The sequence below is a fragment of the Saccostrea cucullata genome, unplaced genomic scaffold, assembly GCF_032062105.1.
Source record: "Saccostrea cucullata isolate Sc308-1 unplaced genomic scaffold, CSIRO_AGI_Scuc_v1 ctg102, whole genome shotgun sequence".
Classification (NCBI taxonomy): Eukaryota; Metazoa; Mollusca; class Bivalvia; order Ostreida; family Ostreidae; genus Saccostrea; species Saccostrea cuccullata.
The window spans coordinates 168,875-190,031 of record NW_026938483.1 but is presented as its reverse complement, the minus strand read 5'-3'; the positions used below and the strand labels follow the sequence as shown (position 1 = coordinate 190,031).

At 35.3% G+C, this 21,157-nt stretch overlaps 1 protein-coding gene across 3 annotated transcripts; it reads left to right on the top strand.

Annotated features, from left to right (window-relative positions):
• The first annotated feature begins 6,454 nt into the window (after positions 1–6,454).
• Positions 6,455–20,231, top strand: LOC134250409 (uncharacterized). Of its 3 annotated transcripts, XM_062732767.1 has the most exons (20): positions 6,455–6,560; positions 7,076–7,368; positions 7,997–8,230; positions 8,746–8,871; positions 9,696–9,832; positions 9,955–10,096; positions 11,420–11,548; positions 11,651–11,765; positions 11,944–12,141; positions 12,517–12,753; positions 13,160–13,383; positions 13,689–13,785; positions 14,346–14,489; positions 14,632–14,739; positions 15,784–15,900; positions 16,687–16,775; positions 18,329–18,454; positions 19,272–19,367; positions 19,521–19,609; positions 19,846–20,231. In XM_062732767.1, exons 2-20 carry the CDS (start codon positions 7,087–7,089, stop codon positions 19,988–19,990), a joined length of 2,835 nt encoding a protein of 944 aa, XP_062588751.1. In that variant the 5' UTR covers positions 6,455–6,560; positions 7,076–7,086; the 3' UTR covers positions 19,991–20,231. The 3 variants fall into 3 exon arrangements, with proteins under 3 accessions (XP_062588751.1, XP_062588753.1, XP_062588752.1); XM_062732769.1 differs by lacking the exons at positions 6,455–6,560; positions 7,076–7,368; positions 7,997–8,230 and adding an exon at positions 8,381–8,421; XM_062732768.1 differs by lacking the exons at positions 6,455–6,560; positions 7,076–7,368; positions 7,997–8,230 and adding an exon at positions 8,573–8,613.
• The last annotated feature ends 926 nt before the right edge of the window (positions 20,232–21,157 follow it).

Genomic DNA, 21,157 nt, shown 5'->3' with positions numbered 1-21,157 from the left:
GTACGTAAATCTCCAAGGTCAAAGGGTCAAGGTTGGTGGTATCCAATGAAAGGTCTTGCCACAAAAAATATAGATGTGAAGTATAAATGTTCTGGTATCTACTGTTCAAAAGTTATAGCCAAAGTAAAAATTTGGAATTTTTGTGTAAAAGTGGGTCAAACTCCAACGTCAAGGTCAGAAGGTCAAATTTGGTGGTACCCAAAGAAAGGTCTTGTCACAAGTAATACACATGTGAAATATGAAAGTCAACGCTCCGCTAAATCAAAAGTTATGGGCAAGGTTAATGTTTTTGCGGACAGACAGACAGACAAACGAACACGACAAAAACTTCGTTTACGGGGGCATAAAAATTGAGAAAGTTGCCATTATTTGATGGATTGATTGCATACAATCCTGAAATTTTGATTCAGTGGTTGCAGTAGTGATAACAGGGGTTGCAAGCTGCAACAAGATGTATTTGTGAAACACTGATGTCCCCGTATGACAACATAGCGAAGGTTAAGCTTTCTCAAATGCAGATCAAATATGTTGGTACCAAAAGTAAGGCCTTTTCACAAGAAATGCAAAATATAAAACGCTAGCTACACTGTTCCAGGGTTATGACCAAGGTTAATATTTTATAAGATAGGAAAACTCCGGGTCAAGGTCAGAGGTTCAAGGTTGTTGGTTTCTAAAGAAAGGCCTTGTCTTAAAGATTACGTATGGGAAGTATGAAAGCGCTGACCCTTACCGTTCAGAAGTTATGGACAAGGTTAAAGTTTGTAAAAAGTAGATCAAACTTTAAGGTCAAGGCCAAAGGGTCAAGATTCCAATGAAAGCTCTTGTCACAAGGATTACACATGCGAAACATGAAAGCTCTAGCCCCTACTGTTCAAAAGTTATAGTCAAGGTTAAAGTTTGTAAAAAGTAGGTCAAACTCCAAGGTCAAGGTCAAAGGGTCAAGCTTCTTGATATAAATGAAAGGTCTTGTCACAAGGATTAAATTTGTGAAGTATGAAGGCTCTATTCCTAACCCTTCAAAAATTATGGTTAAGTGTATTTTTAAAGTAGGTCAAGGTCAAAGGGTCAAAGTTCTTGGTATCCAATGGAATGTCTTTTCACAAGGATTGCATATGTGAAGTATGAAGCCCATTTACTTATTGTTCAAAAGTTATAGCCAAGGTTAAAGTTTTTTCATAGGTACGGAAATCTCCAAGGTCAAAAGGTTAAGGTTGTTGGTATCCAGTGAAAAGTCTTTCCACTAAAAATGTTAAGTATAAATGTCCTGATATCTATTTTTTAAAAGATGTGGCCAAAGTAAAAGTTTTAAATTTTTGTGTTAAAGTGGGTCAAACTCCAAGGTCAAAAGGTCAAATTTGTGGTACCCAAAGAAAAGTCTTGTCACAAGGAATACACATGTGAAATATGAGTGTCATAGCTCCACTTAATCAAAAGTTATAGGCAAGGTTAAAGTTTTTGAGGACAGACAAACAGCTAGACAGAGAGACAGGCAGACAGACAGACAAACAGAGAGGCAGATAGACAGACAGACGGACGGACACGACAAAAACTATATACCCCCGAAATTTCGTTTACGTGGGCATAAAAATTTTAAACTTAAAAGAAGGTGGAAAAGCAAAGAACAGAGGATGTGTAGTGGAAATGGACAGTAAAAAAAATAATTATACAGTAAAACATAGCTTGTAATGAACTGATACCTGCAGCGAAGTGATTTTCATTCCCTTTGGCTTAAATCATTGATAGTTAATATTGGACATAACGAATTGGGTTTATAACAGCAAAATCGCCCATCCCTGGCACTTCCTTAAAAGTATGCTTTACTGTACATGTATACATGTAAATGTACTGAAAAGGGGGGGGGGTCGTACTGAAAAGGAGAGGAAAAAAGTTAATGGATAGAATTTAAAGCTTATTGCTGCAAAATTTAATCCATGTATATTTTCTAGATGTGTGTTGGAGGGGGGAGGGGGTTCAACAGTATTGTCCGACTTGTTTTTAGCCCTACTGGTCAGAGACCAGAAGAGCTTATGCGATAGTAATGCGTCCGTCCGTCTGTCTAGCTGTCTGTAAACAATTTTTCAAAATGCTACTTCTCCTACAAATTTTGATCTGATTTCAATATAATTTGGCACACAAGTAGACTACACTAAGATACATCATTCTGTATATCGGTTTTTGATTTCAATGAACGGTGTTGCCGTGGTTACTAAAAATAGAAATTTCTGTGAAATACTTTTAAAATGCTACTCCTCCTACAGCTTTAATCTGATTTCAATCTAACTTGGCACACAAGTAGAATATACTAAGATACATAATTCTGTATATCGGTTTTTGATTTCCTAAACGGTGTTGCCGTGGTTACTAAAAATAGAAATTTCTGTGAAATACTTTTAAAATGCTACTCCTCCTACAGTTTTAGTCTGATTTCAATATAACTTGGCACACAAGTAGACTACACTAAGATACATAATACTTTTTATCGGATTTTTTGATTTGATGAACGGTGTTGCCTTGGTTACTAAAAAATAGAAATATCTGTGAAATACTTTCAAAATGCTACTCCTCCTATACTTTTGGTCTGATTTCCATAGAATTTGGCGCATAAGTTCATGTAGACTACACTAAGATACATGATTCTGTGTATCGGTTTTTGATTTCGATGATCCGTGTTGCCGTGGTTACTAAAAGTAAAAATTTCTGTGAAAGACTTTTAAAATGTTACTCCTCCTACAGCTTTAGTCTGATTTCAGTATAACTTGGCACACAAGTAGACTACACTAAGATACATAATTCTCTTTATTGAATATTGATTTCGATGAATGGTGTTGCCGTGGTTACTAAAAATAGAAATTTTATGAAATACTTTCAAAATTCTACTCCAAATACAGTTTTAGTCTGATTATAATATAATTTAGACTACACTGAGATACATTATTATCAGTTTTATGATTTTGATGATTGATGTTGCCATGGTAACTAAAATAGAAATTTCTGTAAAATTTCATTAAAAGCTACTCCTACAGTTGTAGTCTTACTGTATTGCAGTCTTGTCACAAAAAGAGACTTAATCAAGGATCATTATTTTTATTGATTGCTTTTGTAGAGTTTATGTCTCAACTGCTACTTTTCTCTTAATCCTTTATTATAAGTATATACAAACCAGTAGAGCTACAGTCTCGATAGAGACTTCTGGTTTGGTTGATCCAATGACCTTGCCAACAAATTACAGCCTATGATACTCCTCCATGGCACCTGATCCCACCTCTGGAGGTTCGTATTTGCTCTTCTTCTGATTTATATTGTTTGATTGGAAATTGGAGCTTGAAAACTGAAAAGGGAACTGTGGGATAGCCCTCGATTTTGCAATAGCCAAAGTGCCAAGCTAAAAACAAAAACATAGGAAATCAGAGATTACAGAGCTCACCTCAACGAATGTTGTCTTTAAGTAAGGCAAAGTCACACAATTAACCAACAAAAAGTGTACATTCCAAAAATGAAAATATTTAAGCAATTTTGATCTGATACTTTGAAATAGACCTACATAAACAATTTAAACTAGTTCTTCTTCATGAAAATGTAATCAAAATCCAGCATCTGAAGCAAATTTGAGAATTTTCATCTCTTGATGAAAACTTTAACCTGTTCACTCAACTGCAAAATGTAGGTCAGATTCAGCATCCGAAGCAAGCCTGGTAGTGTGCATCCTTAGATGTATCATCCATGCAAGTTTGGTCAACATACGGCTTATAGTTACTTGGAAATGAAACCTGCACCAAAAACTTCAACCTGTTCACTCAACTGGAAAATGTAGGTCAGATTCAGCATCCGAAGCAAGCCCGGTAGTATGCATCCTTAGATGTATCATCCATGCAAGTTTGGTCAACATAGGTCTCATAGTTACTTGGAAAGGAAACCTACACCAAAAACTTTAACCTGTTCACTCAACCGGAAAATGTAGGTCAGATTCAGCATCGAAGCAAGCCCGGTAGTATGCATCCTTAGATGTATCATCCATGCAAGTTTGGTCAACATAGGGCTTATAGTTACTTGGAAATGAGACCTGCACCAAAAACTTTAACCTGTTCACTCAACTGGAAAATGTAGGTCAGATTCAGCATCCGAAGCAAGCCCGGTAGTATCCATCCTTATGCCCTGTTCACACGGAGAGTTTAATTCGAATTAAACGTAAGTTTACTGCGAATTAGCTTCGCTTTGCGTTCACACGGAGAATTTAATGCGAATTAGTTTACTTCGCATTAGTTTACTGCGCATTAAATTACTTCGCATTAGCTCCGTGTGAACGCTAAGCGAAGCTAATTCGAATTAAATTTTTGGGCATGCGTAATGGCAAAATTAAGTCAAATGCGTCATGTCAGTGGTCAAATTGAAGTACTTGTGCTATTTTTGAGTGAAAAACTAAGGAAAAATGTGTCAATCACTAAAATATGTCTCCAGACACTGTGACATTATGTCAAATGCATCTGTTTCAGGATAAGGTGACGTGATTTGTAAATGACGTCATAATAGCCTTCCTCACGCCTGACTGTCAAAGTAAAATTTTAATTCGCATTAGTTTACTTCGCATTAGCTGTCGTGTGAACGCAATTTAATTCGCATTAGTTTACTTCGCATTAGTTTACTTCGCATTAATTTACTGCGAATTAAACTTTTCGTGTGAACAGGGCATTAGATGTATCATCCATGCAAGTTTGGTCAACATAGGGCTTATAGTTACTTGGCAATGAGACCTGCACCAAAAACTTTAACCTGTTCACTCAACCGGAAAATGTAGGTCAGATTCAGCATCCGAAGCAAGCCCGGTAGTATCCATCCTTAGATGTATCATCCATGCAAGTTTGGTCAACATAGGGCTTATAGTTACTTGGCAATGAGACCTGCACCAAAAACTTGAACCTGTTCACTCAACCGGAAAATGTAGGTCAGATTCAGCATCCGAAGCAAGCCCGGTTGTATGCATCCTTAGATGTATCATCCATGCAAGTTTGGTCAACGTAGGTCTCATAGTTACTTGGAAATGAAACCTGCATCAAAAACTTTAACCTGTTCACTCAACCGGAAAATGTAGGTCACATTCAGCATCCGAAGCAAGCCCGGTAGTATCCATCCTAAGATGTATCATCCATGCAAGTTTGGTCAACATAGGGATTATAGTTACTTGGAAATGAAACCTACACCAAAAACTGCACCAAAAATGTTAACCTGCTCCAAAAACATTAACCTGGTCATTCCTTTGCTGAAATTGCAGCATCTGAAACTTTGACTGGTACAATGAAACACACTAGAACCATCTTCCATGCATGTCTAATCAATATAGGACATAGAAGTACTTAAAAAGAAAACTGCTCCAAAAAACTTAACCTTAACCTGGGACGCCGAAGTGGACGCCGACGCCGACACCGACGCCGACGCCGAGGGTATTACATAAGCCCCCCCAACTTCGTTGAGGTGAGCTAATAGGATTTTCGAGTCAAAAGTTATTAGGAAAAATTAACATTTTTGAAAAGTATGTTCAACTTTAAGGTCAAGGTAGCGGGGTTAAAAATCAAGAAGAGGTAGAGGTAAGGGTTTCATATTTGACACGTACATTATCTGTGACAAGATATTTTCGAGCTACGATTTCTGACCCTTTGACCATAGGCACTCCCCATCTTAATTGTTTAAAAAAATATCTCTACTATTTGTTTATAGTATAGTAGAGATATTTTTTTAAACATTTAAGATGGGGAGTGCCTATGCCTTTGACCGGGCTAAGTTTCGAAAAATCAATCTCGGTGATAACTTCTGAATAACATAGATTCTATGATAGGGTGTTCATATTTGACACAATTTGCCATAAATAATGAAATCTCACCGCCAAAGACACCGGGGGACCATAATTCTTTCATACAGAGAGAGAGAGAGAGAGGTCACCCAGCCACGTAGCATCGTTTTTGAAAGTGGGGGGTCAGCCAGAGAAAAAAAATTGACTTACCTGAAAAAGTTGACAAGCAAAAAAAAAAAAAAGAAATTGCTCAAACTCGAAAATCCTATTTTGTTTTTAGCTTGGCACTTTGGCTATTGCAAAATCGAGGGCTATCCCACAGTTCCCTTTTCAGTTTTCAAGCTCCAATTTCCAATCAAACAATATAAATCAGAAGAAGAGCAAATACGAACCTCCAGAGGTGGGATCAGGTGCCATGGAGGAGTATCATAGGCTGTAATTTGTTGGCAAGGTCATTGGATCAACCAAACCAGAAGTCATGACCAGTGTTAAATTTTTGTGACAGACTGACAGAACAACAGACGAATGAGATTTAATGTCCCCTCGCTTTCGCCAAGCGGGGATAAATAAAAAAAGAATCTCTTTCTGCATTCAATGAAACATATGAATAGCAAAGACGTATACTAAGTACCTCCAATTAATTTGAATCGGGCTCGGGATCAACATTCGTGTCCCTGGCAATTGCGACGCTGTGGCCAGTTACTCACTGAGCAAATTATTGACATAACGCATTAACTTTTATAATGGATGTGAAGATACAGGAATACATGTAAATGAGGTAGGGTTACATAACTTTTTGCTTGTGATAATTAACACATAATTTCATTGCAAAGTAGTTACGTAGATCCATGCATAAGAACAACAGAACAAATTCTGGTTGAATACTAAGGGAAGCTAATTCGAATTAAATTTTGACTCATACATATGGTCAGAATTAATTCACAGGCCACATGTCTAGCTAGGTGTCTGCTATTTGTGGTTGAAAGTAAAGGAAAATGATGTTACATGTATAATCACTAAATTCAATGCATAATCAGACACTATGATTATTATGTCAAATGCTCTCAATACATGACATGATTTACAAATGACGTCATAATAGCCTTACTGATATAGCCTTAGTGTGGAAATAAAATTTTAATTCAAATTAGTTTACTTCGCTTTTTAGCTGTCATGTAAACACAATTTAATTTGCATTATTTTAATTCACATTAGTTTACTTCGCATTAATTTACTGCAAATGAAATTCTACCTATGAACAGGGCATTAATAATATAGAATTTTGTGTTGTAGTGTAACAGGTTATGGGAAGTGGTGGCAGTAAAAGTCCACCAGTCAAGGAAACTTTAACATCCAACAAAGAAAACACAGAGTCCTCTTCACCAAGTCCTGCTCCTCTGGACACAAATGTAAACGTTAACAGTGGCGGGCAGTCCACCAATCAGAGTGAAGCAGAGTCTGGGTCAGCCAATCAGAATCAGGACAAAATAAAGCCACAATCCAGCGAGAAATCTGTCCTCCCAGAAAAAGCAGCAGAAAGTGAGGGAAATAAAGAACAAACAGAGAATACGGAAGGAACAATGCCAGTAAGTGTAGACCAGGGCTCCTCTAATTACCGACCTTTTCAAAACATTCTCTAATTTTCTCTCTTCATAATGATTAATTTTGTTAATTTTTATTATGAATTTAGTGCCTTTTAGAACTGGTATACAGTATGTATACTAAATAGACGCAAGAGCTGTTTGTGACGTCAAAAGTTATAAATTACACAGACAAACATTGCAAGGGAAAAATAGCAAATTAATTTTAAAAATACAGTTGTTTTTTATGCTAATTTAACAGGATAATTGTTCTTTATTAAATTGAATTAAAAATATACATTTTGGTGTTTTTAGAGTATTGAAAATGCATAAAGTTCCTGCTGTGTATTCTACCGTGCGGTGACAAAGTTTTGTGTGTTTTAATTGTAGAAATTTGAACCTTATAGATTTCGAATTGATTTCATAAAGAAAATTACACTGAATGTAAATAATGTGATATGTAACATGACACAGTCCCATTGCATCATGATTTATGATGTTCTATATATGGCCGTATTGTTACATGTAAATATATAATGCATAAATACATCCACACCAAGAGTTGTATAGACCTATGTACTTTTATACAATTCTGTCTTGGTGACAAAGTAATGTATCTTTGCTTTCCTTTTAGACAACAAAACCCAAAGAGGGTGCCAGTCCCGCGGAATCTGAGGAGAGACTGATCCCGGAGGTTCACAAGGAACAGCAGTTGTTTGATGACGCTCTCAGCTCCGCCTGTCAGCTGGTCAAGAGTCAGAGTCTGATGAAGCTGGTCACCCTCAATGTCACCTCCCTCTGTCTCCAAAGAGCCCTCCCCCAGGGATTCTCCCTGTACGAACTCCTCAAGAAAATGACCAATTTACAGGTAACTTTGATCCCTTAAGGGCCTCTCCCTGTATGAACTCCTCAAGAAAATGACCAATTTACAGGTAATTCTTATCCTTAAGGGATTCTCCCTGTATGAACTCCTCAAGAAAATGACCAATTTACAGGTAACTCTGATCCCTTAAGGGATTCTCCCTGTATGAACTCCTCAAGAAAATGACCAATTTACAGGTAACTTTGATCCCTTAAGGGATTCTCCCTGTACGAACTCCTCAAGAAAATGACCAATTTACGGGTAACTCTGATTCCTTAAGGGATTCTCCCTGTATGAGCTCCTCAAGAAAATGACCAATTTACTGGTAACTCTGATTCCTTAAGGGATTCTCCCTGTATGAGCTCCTCAAGAAAATGACCAATTTACAGGTAACTCTGATCCCTTAAGAGATTCTAAATGTTTGAGCTCCTCAAGAAAATTTCAAAGGAAAAATCTCTTAAATTGTTTTAATATTTTACAGATCTCTTACCTAGTGATATAGATATATGATATATTTACAGGATTTGGACCTGTCACACAACGACATGGGACCCCAGGGTTTCCGCAGCCTCTGTCTGGCTATGTGTACCAATACGTCTATATTGTGTCTGAATCTCTCTGACAACAAAACTGACACAGACAGCGCTGTAAGTACAATATGGATTCCATTTCTATTTGTTTTGTCTGTGATAACTCCTTGAAAGTTGGTGGATTTGATTTCTTGATATGATTCTGTCGGCATGTAAATTTCACTAAGCAATACATTAGAGCTAAGGAGGCCTAGCTAATGTGCATGTAAATATTGTGTCTGTCTTTGTGTTTGATGTCAGTGGGTGGGCACTATTGAAATCGACATTGGTGGCCTCAAGAATTTAAAAATTATTAGACTACATTTTTAAAATCTTAATTTACAAATTTATTTCACAATGAAATGGAAATATAAGGAATCACTGTCTAGTTAGTAGAAATATGCCAGGGCATCGTTCATGCCCTAGCCTATTCTACTAACTTGACAGTGATTCCTTGATTATAGGAGTACTGTCTGTTCAAGATGAGAGTACTAGGAAAATTTTCATTTTAATGATGATTGCCATATGCAGTAAGAGGTTATAATTTTTATTTTGTGTTCATCACAATACTGTATACTGTAGATCACTAATTTTTTGCGATACCTTATTTTCGCGAGGTAGTCATTGATTCCTGATAAGCAAGACAAAATTTTCAAGCATTATGGTTATTGCTCTATATAATCCAAAGGAATGCTATTAAACACAAAAAATTAAATTTTCCTGAGCACGCTATCTCGGGTAAATACGTGAAAATAAATTTCTCGCAAATCAAAAGTGATTTACAGTAATATACATTTCATATATTCATTTGTCAAAAGAGAAAGGTGTCGATGCAGGTGGACATTTTGGCCAATGGGTTTTGTTGTTTATTTGTTATTAGTTACTTCTTTATTTATTTATAGGAATGCCTTGGATTGATGCTGAGTCATAATGGCAGCATGTCTTATCTCAATATCTCAAATAATTACTTTGGAAAAGATTATTTCTCACGCTGTGTTGGACCAGCCCTGAAGACAAACAAATCACTGATGAATTTCAGGTAGGACTGGAAAAAAATGAATGTCCAGTAATTAAAAAGAAAACTCATCTGTATATGCATAGATATATTGGGATATTGTTTTTTATATTGTATGAAAATCACTCCCTTATTATCTGAAACAGAGCTGAAAACATAGGGGCCACTGATGTGAAGGATTTCCTGGCAGGACTAAAAGAGAACACGTCTCTAACAGAACTGGACTTCAGTAATAACTGGGTCACAGACAAAACAGCTCTAGGGGCTGGATTGGGTGAAGTCTTAAAGGTTAGGTCATAATCTTACTTTATCAGACTGTTAACCAGGTATTATTCGCAGCATCTTTTATTTACAATTCTTGAGTTCAGAAACTGGTTCTGCATGATAAATATTCAAGACTGAAAGAAAGTCAAGAGACTCACAGATATTTCTTGCTAACGAATCAAAGTTGGTTTACAGTAGTGTTGGGTAATGGACAGGATAGTTTGAAGTTAAACATATTGGATGATGTTTGGTAAAGACAATAAGAAAGGGATAGTGAGGAAATAGTAATACAGTACAGCTATTATCCAAAGTTTGATATATTGGATATTATTGCTGGGTAAGAAAAATAAGGAATTGTAAAAATAATAATCCAAAGTTTAATTTATTGGATGTTCAGCTAGGAAGAGAGCATTATGAAGAGTTGTTTATATAGTCCTATTTACATTTGCAAATGTTTCCCTTTATATAACAAAATTGAAAGCAATGCATTTCTGTAACTGTATAAATACGGGTTCCTCGAACGTCATAAATGTTCGACGTAATTTACTTGTGACTTCATAAAAGTTCAACGCGCTATCAATGGAGTAAATACATGCCGTTGCGTTTGAAAAATAAAACATTTCAATTAAGGCAAATATAAAATATGATAAGTCACAAATGTAAATATAATTAATAATTTATCATTTTAAAACATCTATTGGGCTAATAAAGACGGGTTGGCGAGATCAAATTCATCATAAAGCCCTTTGGGCTTCATGGAATTCGATCTCGTGACCGACCTGTATTCATATCCCGATATTTTTTTAAAATGATACCTTATTTCTTAACTAAATTTAATGGATCAACTATTGCTGCTTATAATGACAAAAATGAAGGGCTTGTCCTAAGTTTGATACATGTGCTCTGTAAAGGACAAACAATATTCTTAAAAGTACATGTTGACTGTTGAAGATATAAGTTGATCTGTAAGACAAAGCAAATGAAGTCTTTTTATCGTATATTGGACAATCCTTAAATTAGGACAATCCAATATATCACTGAATAAATAGGAATAGCTCTCGGACAGCCCAGGACAGCTGGAATTTTTTATGTAATGTATTTGTCTTCCCATCTTTTAATCAATCATGTCATACCATGCTGGTGACACTGTTTTCTCTCATGGGATACAACTTTAGATAAATAAATAAGAATACAGGTATATCAGCAAATACAATGGTGATCCTCTGTAGTATATAACAAATTCTTTAGATGAAAAATTAGAAGTATAGGTATTAACAATATGACTCTCTGCTTTAGTCTTGTACAAGTTTGAATCTTGTTGTTGATACAGAAGAATTTTGTTTTCAGAGGGAGAATTGTGGCCTGGTCTCTCTGGCATTGGCTGGTTGTGAAATAAACAAGACAGGAGCCGCCCATCTCCTGGAGGGGGTGAAGGAGAACACCTCCTTAAGTGAACTCAATGTCAACAGACTGGAGGTACACAACCAATCCAGTCACATCACTCATTAAATATTTCTTATAAGTAATTAAGGTAAATGATTGGTTTGTTTTAATTATGATTTTATTTTCTCTGAACAGTTCGAGTCACTGTCCCACTTACTGCATTTTGTTGCTGCTTCTGCTAATAATCCAAATTTACAAGTTCTATCCATTGATGGTGCCAAATTTAAAGACACAACCGTTGATACCAAAGGTATTGTGGATTGAAAAATGCAAAATCTGTTAAAGTAAAAATAGATATTAAAACAACCTTAGCTTTTAGTCAAAATGAAAAAAATTAGGTACATGTATTCCTTATCGCATGCAGGTTCAAAAGTGCACAGATTTATAACAGACAGTTACCAATAATATGGTATTTACTATTTATACAGATATAGTTGTTCCGGCCAGAGAAGCCCCGCCCTCCTTACAGATTCTGAGTTTGAGTGACAGTCACCTGACGGATGAATTCTTCGAGGCTCTCCAGACACTGTACCAAGGCAGGCAGATTCCGCTGGTGGAAATTGACGTCAGTAGCAATGACGGCTTAACGGGAAAATGTGTACATTTCCTCGCGGAACTTACAAAAGGTAAAATTATTTAAACAGTTTTGGATTGAATGCATCATGGGGCTGTGTATTTAACGAAGTATTTTAAAGAAATTTAATTTTTGATGATTCATAAGGATGTGAACTACCGGTACTAGGCTTCACTGCAGTGTATTTCATGGACTGCATACTTGCTTCCTGATGAATATGCAGGGTTGAAGCATTGTAATTCTTGTTCCTCATGAATTTTCAATTGTTTTTTATTTCTATTATTTATTCAATGACTTGCCATAGATTTATGTCATTTTACTATACTATCATTTGTAGAAGATTTTACTATTTTTTTAATGTTTAAGGTGTTTAATAAAGGCCTTCTTAATTTTATTTTTTGAATTAATTTTCCAATCTTACTGTCAGGAGATGAGAGTCCCTCAACAATACAAAAACTAAGACTGGGTTTGTGCAGTGGAGTGAAAAGTTTACCGGAGGAGTTGATCAGCAGTGACCTCCCTTGTCTGCACTATCTGAATGTTAGGAAGTCTAAGATACCGGATCTCTACCATCTGTCTAAACTGTTCACTGAGAAAAACCTGACCACTCTGATCCTGGATGGACAAAAAATTGCCAACACTGATACACTAGAGAAACTTCTAGGTGAGAAAATAAAAGGGGAGAGAGATCAGAGAGAGGGGGAGAGAGAGATAGAGAGGGGGGGGGAGAGAGGTGGCAATATAACAATAATTAGTCAAGATATTTTTGATGACCTGGTAAGTATTGTTTATTATGCCACATGTACATGCTATACTGACATTAACATAATATTGTCAACTGGGAAAAAAACTTGTAATATAAACTTAAGTGTTATATTATCAAGATTTAATATACTGTAAAACGAGAAAAAATTTGGAAATGTATTCAAAAGGCAATATTGAAGTATATTTTAATGCCTTATTGTAATTTTGAAGAAAAAATCCTCATAAGGATCACATTGATTGAATTCCTAGAGTGTTTGAACCACGTGCAGAATTTCTGAAATACATGTATCTCGTAATTATTTCAGCTGGATCCAGCAAAAGTCACCTGACAACGTTAAGTCTGAGTAGCTGTGCTCTGTCAGCCAATGATATCAAACCACTCTCTAACGTCATCAAAGAAGGGTTAAAACTTCAGATGCTTAAGCTGGCGGGAAACAGATTGGAGGATCAGGGGGTGTTGGTCTTAGTGGAGGCAGTAGCAGCTAACAAGACACACCCTCTGGCTGTATTGGATGTCTCCGATAATACAGTATGTCTCTTGTAAAGCGGTATATCTTCAACAATATGGTACAGGCATTTACTGCATATGTTAGACGTCTCCTATAATACAGCATGTCTCTGATAATACAGTACATATACAATAATATGGTACTGTCACAGGTTTACTGTGTTTGAAGTCTCTGATGATGTGGCATAGCAATTACTTTGCAAGTTTTAATCAATTATATGGTACAGTCATCAAGTTGTTTCCTCCTGTGACAATCACTACTACCTGAATATAAATACTTCATCAAATAGTTCACAGTGTTTTATTTTTATAATCATTTTTTTCAGTTTGGTGATGAAGGAGCAAAACAGATAGCCAGTTTATTTACAAATAAGAAGCATAAGACACAACTCCATAGCCTTAATCTCAGTCACAATAATGTAGGTAAGTCATAATAATGTGAGTAAGTCAATCCAAACTCAGTATCTTAGAATCTCATTCACAATAATGTGAGTAAGGCTATCCAAACTCAGTATCTCAGAATGTCAGTCACAATAATGTGAATAAGACAATCCAAGCCCAGTATCTCAGTCACAATAATGTGAATAATGCAATCCAAACTAAGTATCTCAGTCATAATAATGTGAGTAATGCAATCCAAACTCAGTATCTCAGTCACAATAATGTGAATAAGACAATCCAAACTCAGTATCTCAGCCACAATAATGTGAGTAAGGCAATCTAAACTCAGTATCTCAGTCACAATAATGTAAGTCAATCTAAACTCAGTATCTCAGAATCTCATTCACAATAATGTGAGTAAGGCAATTAATCCAAACTCAGTATCTCAGAATCTCAGTCACAATAATGTGAGTAAGGCAATCCAAACTCAGTATCTCAGTCACAATAATGTGAGTAAGGCTATCCAAACTCATTATCTCAGAATCTCATTCACAATAATGTAGGTAAGGCAATCCTTACTCTTGTGACTTTTATAATTGTAGGTAAGACCGGGCTCCTGGCTGTAGTGTCTGTGATTGGGGGGAAATCCCCTCTGAGGACGCTCTATCTACAAAATCAGACCACGGCACCACAGCTGACTATCCCAGACATGGTGGAAGTCTACACCAAACTGGCTCAAAACCTCGGTTTGTGTTACTTCTGTCAATGTTAAAATGTACTTTAATTTTTAAGTGAATAATCATCAAAAATTGGTCAATTTGCATATTAACGAAAAATTTAATAAAAACAAGTTTTTAGAGTCTTCATTAACTTCTTATTAACAAACAGGTTTTAAGATAAAGAAGACAGGAGACCAGATCGAGCCTGGTTCCTGCGATCTCCCCAAACTCCCTGAGGGTCTGGTGGTACGTCTTACAGAGCTGGGGGGTAACACAGGTAAGAGATCACTACTCCTGGGGGGGGGGGGTCAACTATAAAATCTGTACCCCACAAAACCAGCTACAGGAGTAACACAGGTATGAAATCTTGACCCAACAATTAATGAATAAATGACAGCTGATGGTGATGAAGGTAAGAATTCTTTACTCTATAATGACTGCTGGAGGAGACATAGGTTAGATTTCTCTTTCCTACAATAGCTCGTGGGAGGGGTAAGGGCAACACAGTAAGAACTCCTATACTACAATGACTGCTTAAGGGGCACACATGCACAAATCTCTTCTCCATATACATGTATCTTCTGGGAGGGGGTGACACAGGTGAGAATTCTCTACTCTACCTCATAATAACTAGGACAGGTACCACAGGTAGAATTCTCTAATCTACCCTACAATAACTGGGAGGGGGTACCACAGATAGAATTCTGTACTCTACCCTATAATAACTGGGACAGGTACCACAGGTAAAAATCTCTACTCTATACTATAATAACTGAGAGAGGGTACCACAGGTAGAATTCTCTACTCTACCCTATAATAACTGGGAGAGAGTAACAGGTAGAATTCTCTACTCTACCCTATAATAACCGGGAGAGAGTACCACAGGTAGAATTCTCTACTCTACCCTATCATAAATAAGAGGTGGTACCACAGGTAGAATTCTCTACTCTACCCTATAATAACTGGAAGAGGGTACCACAGGTAGAATTCTCTACTCTACCCTATATTAACTGGGAGAGGGTAACACAGATAGAACTCTCTACTCTACCCTACAATTACTGTAAATTTTTAAAATGAACTCTTCCATATAAATGGATGCAATATCCCTCTCAAATACAATTGACCTATATTTCATTGAAAAAAAAAATTGAAAAGTAAAATTTCCTAGTAGTCATAACTTTATTTTGATAATGAAGAAGAAAGTTTTAATTGGAATAGTATTTTCTAATATTTTTTATAATTAACATGAACTAAACATTGAAGCATGCTGGTGTGAGACTTTGTGAATATAAAGTGACTCTCTATAATGTATAATTTGTAGGTGACATTGGTCAGATGTTGGATAGTGTTCGGATTAAGACGGATTACATCCTTGAGAAACCCCCACTGTTACCTTACAGTGATATCCTGACCATTTGTGCCGTACTGAAAGGTTCAGGTATGCTCACATTTTGTTTTGTTCCTATATAAACATAGACAAGATAATTAAAAACAAAGCCATCCCACATGGTATTGTTAAATTTGAATCTTAAATAAAAGAGATATAATTTTTATGTTTAATGAAGGAATTAAGTGCAACATTAAAATGAGCCATTTTCTGGGTTCCGGCCCCAGGATAGGTTAATTTGATCATAAATTTATACTGAAAATTTCCGAACACCTGCACAATCTTGTTGTAATTGTAAAACAATTACGATGGGCCTATTCTAAAATTATGCATTTCACTGTTAATTATCCGACAGTCCATGGAAAATGTTGGGTCAAATGTATTAAATCTTGATAAGGTCTGTGCTTAATGCTAGATCTTTGAAGAGGCTTATATTTTTGACTGGATGCTCAAGGACGCTCACAATCAGATTTGTCAAAACTTTCCAATAATTACATTTCTGAATCAACTAAATATTAAAGCCCTACTGGTGATAAATCAACATTTATTTCCTTACAATACTCTAGAGATACAAGGAAATTTTAGTTTTAAAATCCACATACTAAATGTAGGAGTTTATGTTATATTCAGTACTGTACAAAGCACATACAACCTGCAGTGAAGAACACTAATTGGTATAAAAGATATCGTCATGTAAGAAGTTTTAGTTGAAAACTTGAAGCAGCTTTAGGGCACATCTGAAACAAACATTACAGAGTTAGGGGGAAAACTACTCCAAAAATGTACTAAAATTAATTCTTAAAAAAGACATGAGAAAATCTTCAATTCATTTTCTAGGTTCTGAGATTCCTGTGTGGTCCAGTGAACACTGGAGAATGATAACAGGACTGAACCGACCGACGGCTGATGCCCCGTCCTGGCTAGAGGTAGGTAATTGTCAACATTATGTAAATGTCAGCATATCATCTTGTGTAATAATGTTTGTACAGAGGGAATCCAGATTTTGGCCTTTGCTTGCAATAGGATATCTGCATGATAGACATATGTTTATAAAACATTAGACTGACCATCGTATGAAAATCTGACTGTATCTATGAACTGTTATGTAATATCTGACTGATAAACTGTAATGTAATATCTGACTGATAAACTGTAATGTAATATCTGACTGATAAACTGTTATGTAATATGTGACTGACAAACAGTAGTGTAATATCTGACTGATAAAATGTTATGTAACATCTGACTGATAAACAGTAATGTAATATCTGACTGATAAACAGTAATGTAATATCAGACTGATAAACTGTTAGGTAACATCTGACTGATAAACAGTAATGTAACATCTGACTGATAAACAGTAATGTAATATCTGACTGATAAACAGTAATGTAATATCTGACTGATAAACTGTTATGTAATATCTGACTGACAAACAGTAGTGTAATATCTGACTGATAAACTGTAATGTAATATCTGACTGATAAACAGTAATGTAACATCTGACTGATGCACTGTGTTATGTAATAACTGACATATAAACTGTTATGTAACATCTGGTAAACTGTTATGTAATATCTGACTGACAAACAGTAGTGTAATATCTGACTGATAAACTGTAATGTAATATCTGACTGATAAACAGTAATGTAACATCTGACTGATAAACTGTTATGTAATAACTGACTTTAAACTGTTATGTAACATCTGACTGATAAACTGTAATGTAATATCTGACTGATAAACTGTAATGTAATATCTGACTGATAAACTGTAATGTGATACCTGACTGATAAACTGTTATGTAATATCTGACTGACAAACAGTAGTGTAATAACTGACTGATAAACTGTTATGTAATATCTGACTGATAAACTGTAATGTAATATCTGACTGATAAACTGTTATGTAATATCTGACTGATAAACTATTATGTAATATCTGACAGATAAACTGTAATGTACTATCTGATTGATAAACTGTTATGTAATAACCGACTGATAAACAGTAATGTAATATCTGACTGATAAACTGTTATGTAATATCTGACTGATAAACTGTAATGTAATATCTGACTGATAAACTGTAATGTAATATCTGACTGATAAACTGTTTTGTAATATCTGACTGATAAACTGTTATGTAATATCTGACAGATAAACTGTTATGTAATATCTGACTGATAAACTGTTATGTAATATCTGACTGATACACTGTAATGTAATATCTGACTGTATTATCTGCCTGACGATCTGGTGTGTAATATCTAACAGATAAATTTCTGGAATTTTTCACTCATATTGAGTGGTCACCACTTGCTCATGGAGGACCTCACGTATGTACAATATAACAGCTCATAGACAAAATTCGATATAGTATCTCACAAATAGTCTGAAATGTAATTGACAAATTGTTAAACATTTGCGTTACAATCTGTGATGTAATAGTTGACTGACAGACTGCTTTCCCTTGTTCACAGTTACCCGACAGTCGAGATCGGTGTTTGTATCTCAGCAATCTCCCGGCAAACTCCACCACGCAGAAACTGGAGGCCATACTGGAAATGGACGCCGACTGTAACCTAGACGAAGTCTGTCTGATGAAGGTTCGTCTCTAACATCTATCTGACTCTTTTTTACAGAAAACAAAATCTGTTTATTTGAACATTTCATTTCCATGCTAATTTTATTGTTGTATCAGTCATCAAAAAGTCTTTTCATACAAAAGCAAAAAGATATGTTAATACAGTACTGCTACTAGTGCTTATCAAAGGTACATGGACACAGATTTCAAGTTAATATTTTCTCAGATTTTCTGTAAAATATCATTACTTATATGTTGTCATAGCAGTTCACAATATGATATTAAAAAACTTATTTTATCTGGAAATTATTGAAATTTCTGGACGCATTTGATGATCAAGATCTTGCACTTTCACAAAATATTCTTTATTCTTAATACTCAAAAAAGAAAAAAATTGTATATTAATGAAAAATGTTAAAACTGAATTAGATCCAGAATATTCAGAGTAGAAATGAAAGAAATCAAAAACAACTCACCGGTATTGTCTGTTGGTTTGTCTGTAGTTTAAACAATTGAACATGCCCAGTGAAACATAAACATTAAAAATAACAGAGCTTGTGCCCTCTTTACAAAAAACAGTAAACATTTCCCTAACCTGACTGACTAGCTTAAAACAGCCCATCTCAAAACTTTTTTAATCTCCAGAAAGCAATTTTTTTTAAACATTCTGGAAAGTGGATTTTAAAATTCAGCATTGAAATTTTCTATGAAAAAATTTCTCACCTATACCTACTGACACAATTTATTTTTCATGCTGAGTCTGGAGAAGGCAAACATTTTTAAAGTTTGGCTATAGCCATTTATCAATTGAGATTAACCTTTATTTTTTTTATTGATAGGACCCGGTGACTCGCAGTGTTAACGGTGTTGGGTGGGCATTAATGACAGATGAAGAGTCGCTACAGAAAGCCGTGGATTTCTACAACTCAGGGGAGGTCAGGAGCTGATAATCTGTTATTCAAAATTAATGTACAACTTTACTGTGCATTGAACAATTCTGTACAGGAATGACTTTGAACAGCTAACTCTAATTTGTTTTTACACAATAGTTTACTATTTAAATATTTGTAATTAATATAAATTTGCAGGCAAAGGTCTTTGGACAATCCTTCATTATATCCAGGGTGAAAGTGAAAGTAGATGATGATGAACATTCTGTGGCAGCTCAAAAGGCCAAGTAAGTTAGACTTCATTATTCTCAGCAGCCATTTCAATCCATTTCAGATTACAATTAGTTTTAAATTGATAGTACACATGTACTATAAATATATTATGTATATATTGTTTATGCAAGCATCTCATGTAGTTCATATAGATTATGTGTAATGTAGTATACCCCTTGTCAACCAAGTGGAGAATGTACTGTCCATGCATCTAATTCATTATTTATTTTTTTATATTTTTAATTTACAGAGAGGACCTAGAGTTGAGGATGAAGTTGAGACAGAAAGAGGAACAGGACCTCAGACGATTAATCCAGAGGACAACAGAGGAGTCATGGAAACGCCACGCCTACCGACTGGCTCACCCCGCCTACGCCGATGGCAGGATCTGGTAGTCACAGCAACATATCTCTGTCAGGCAGCAGTGGTATCCGTCCATTGTGATAAACTATATTTATTTCATAATCTAAATGAAAAACAGATTTTTACCTTTCATATATTTGAAGACGGCAATTAAAAGTGTGAACAAGATACATTGGAGATGGTGATGTAATCTATACAGCACATTTAATGATCGTTCAATGCCACTATTATGAGGAAATCCAATTAAAAATTAATTTTCAATGCATGCCTTAATTTCCTTTGTGATAATTTATAATTAGTACCTTGTCTATTCTTTTCATAACTCATTTTAAGAACACATTGACATAATCATTTTTAGCTCACCCAATCTAAAAGCTCAAGTGATAACCAGTTGTTCAGCATCTGTTTATCCATCTGTATGTCCTTCCATCGGTAAACTTTTCACATAATCAACTTGTTATCAAGAACCACTCTGCCAATTTTATCCAAAATTGGCACAAAGCATCCTTAATTCGTAAGTGGATTCTATATTGTCACTGAAGAGTCAAGTCCCTTTCAAAGGAGAGAAAATCAAGAAAAAGGCAAAAATAATTAATCTTAGGGTTGGGTCATTAAAAAATCTCAAAAACCACTGTGCCAGTAAAACTCTAAAATTTGTGTGGAAGCTACCTGAAGAATTGCAGATTTTAAAATATTCAAGTCATGACCCCAGGGCCACAATAAAGGGGATGAAAGTTTTACATTGAGATGAATATTAGAAAATTCATTTAAGAAATAACTACATGTACTTTTCAATTACAGGGGCCGGTAACATACTATAAATATTTGATTTTACATAATTACAATATTTTTGTTTGGTTTTTGAGACTAAAATATCAAGGTGGTTCAAGGTTAATATCTGGGGAATTTTTTATTCTTCCAATCTTATTATCTAACTTCTAAAGATATTTTGAAGAAAAACAAAAGCATGTGTTATCTTTTGTTCCTTTGAAATCTGGTTTGGTGTGTGTAAAAATGTTGTTTTCTGTTGGGCAAAAAATATGAAGGCTTACATGAAGTATGTTTATAGCAACTTTCAGTTATCATGTTTGATTTCAATATTTGGGAATTGTCCAGACCTGTTTAAAGTTAGGATAGAGCCATTTTTTCAAGGATTAGTATAAAAAATGTTTTAAAAAGAAATGCGCTGACTGTCCAAG

Coding starts and splice junctions, on each gene's coding strand:
- LOC134250409 (XM_062732767.1), top strand. CDS start 7,087: ATGGGAAGTGGTGGCAGTAAAAGTCCACCAGTCAAGGAAACTTTAACA. Junction 9,833..9,954: donor AAATCACTGATGAATTTCAG/GTAGGACTGGAA, acceptor TATCTGAAACAG/AGCTGAAAACATAGGGGCCA. Junction 13,384..13,688: donor TGGATGTCTCCGATAATACA/GTATGTCTCTTG, acceptor CATTTTTTTCAG/TTTGGTGATGAAGGAGCAAA.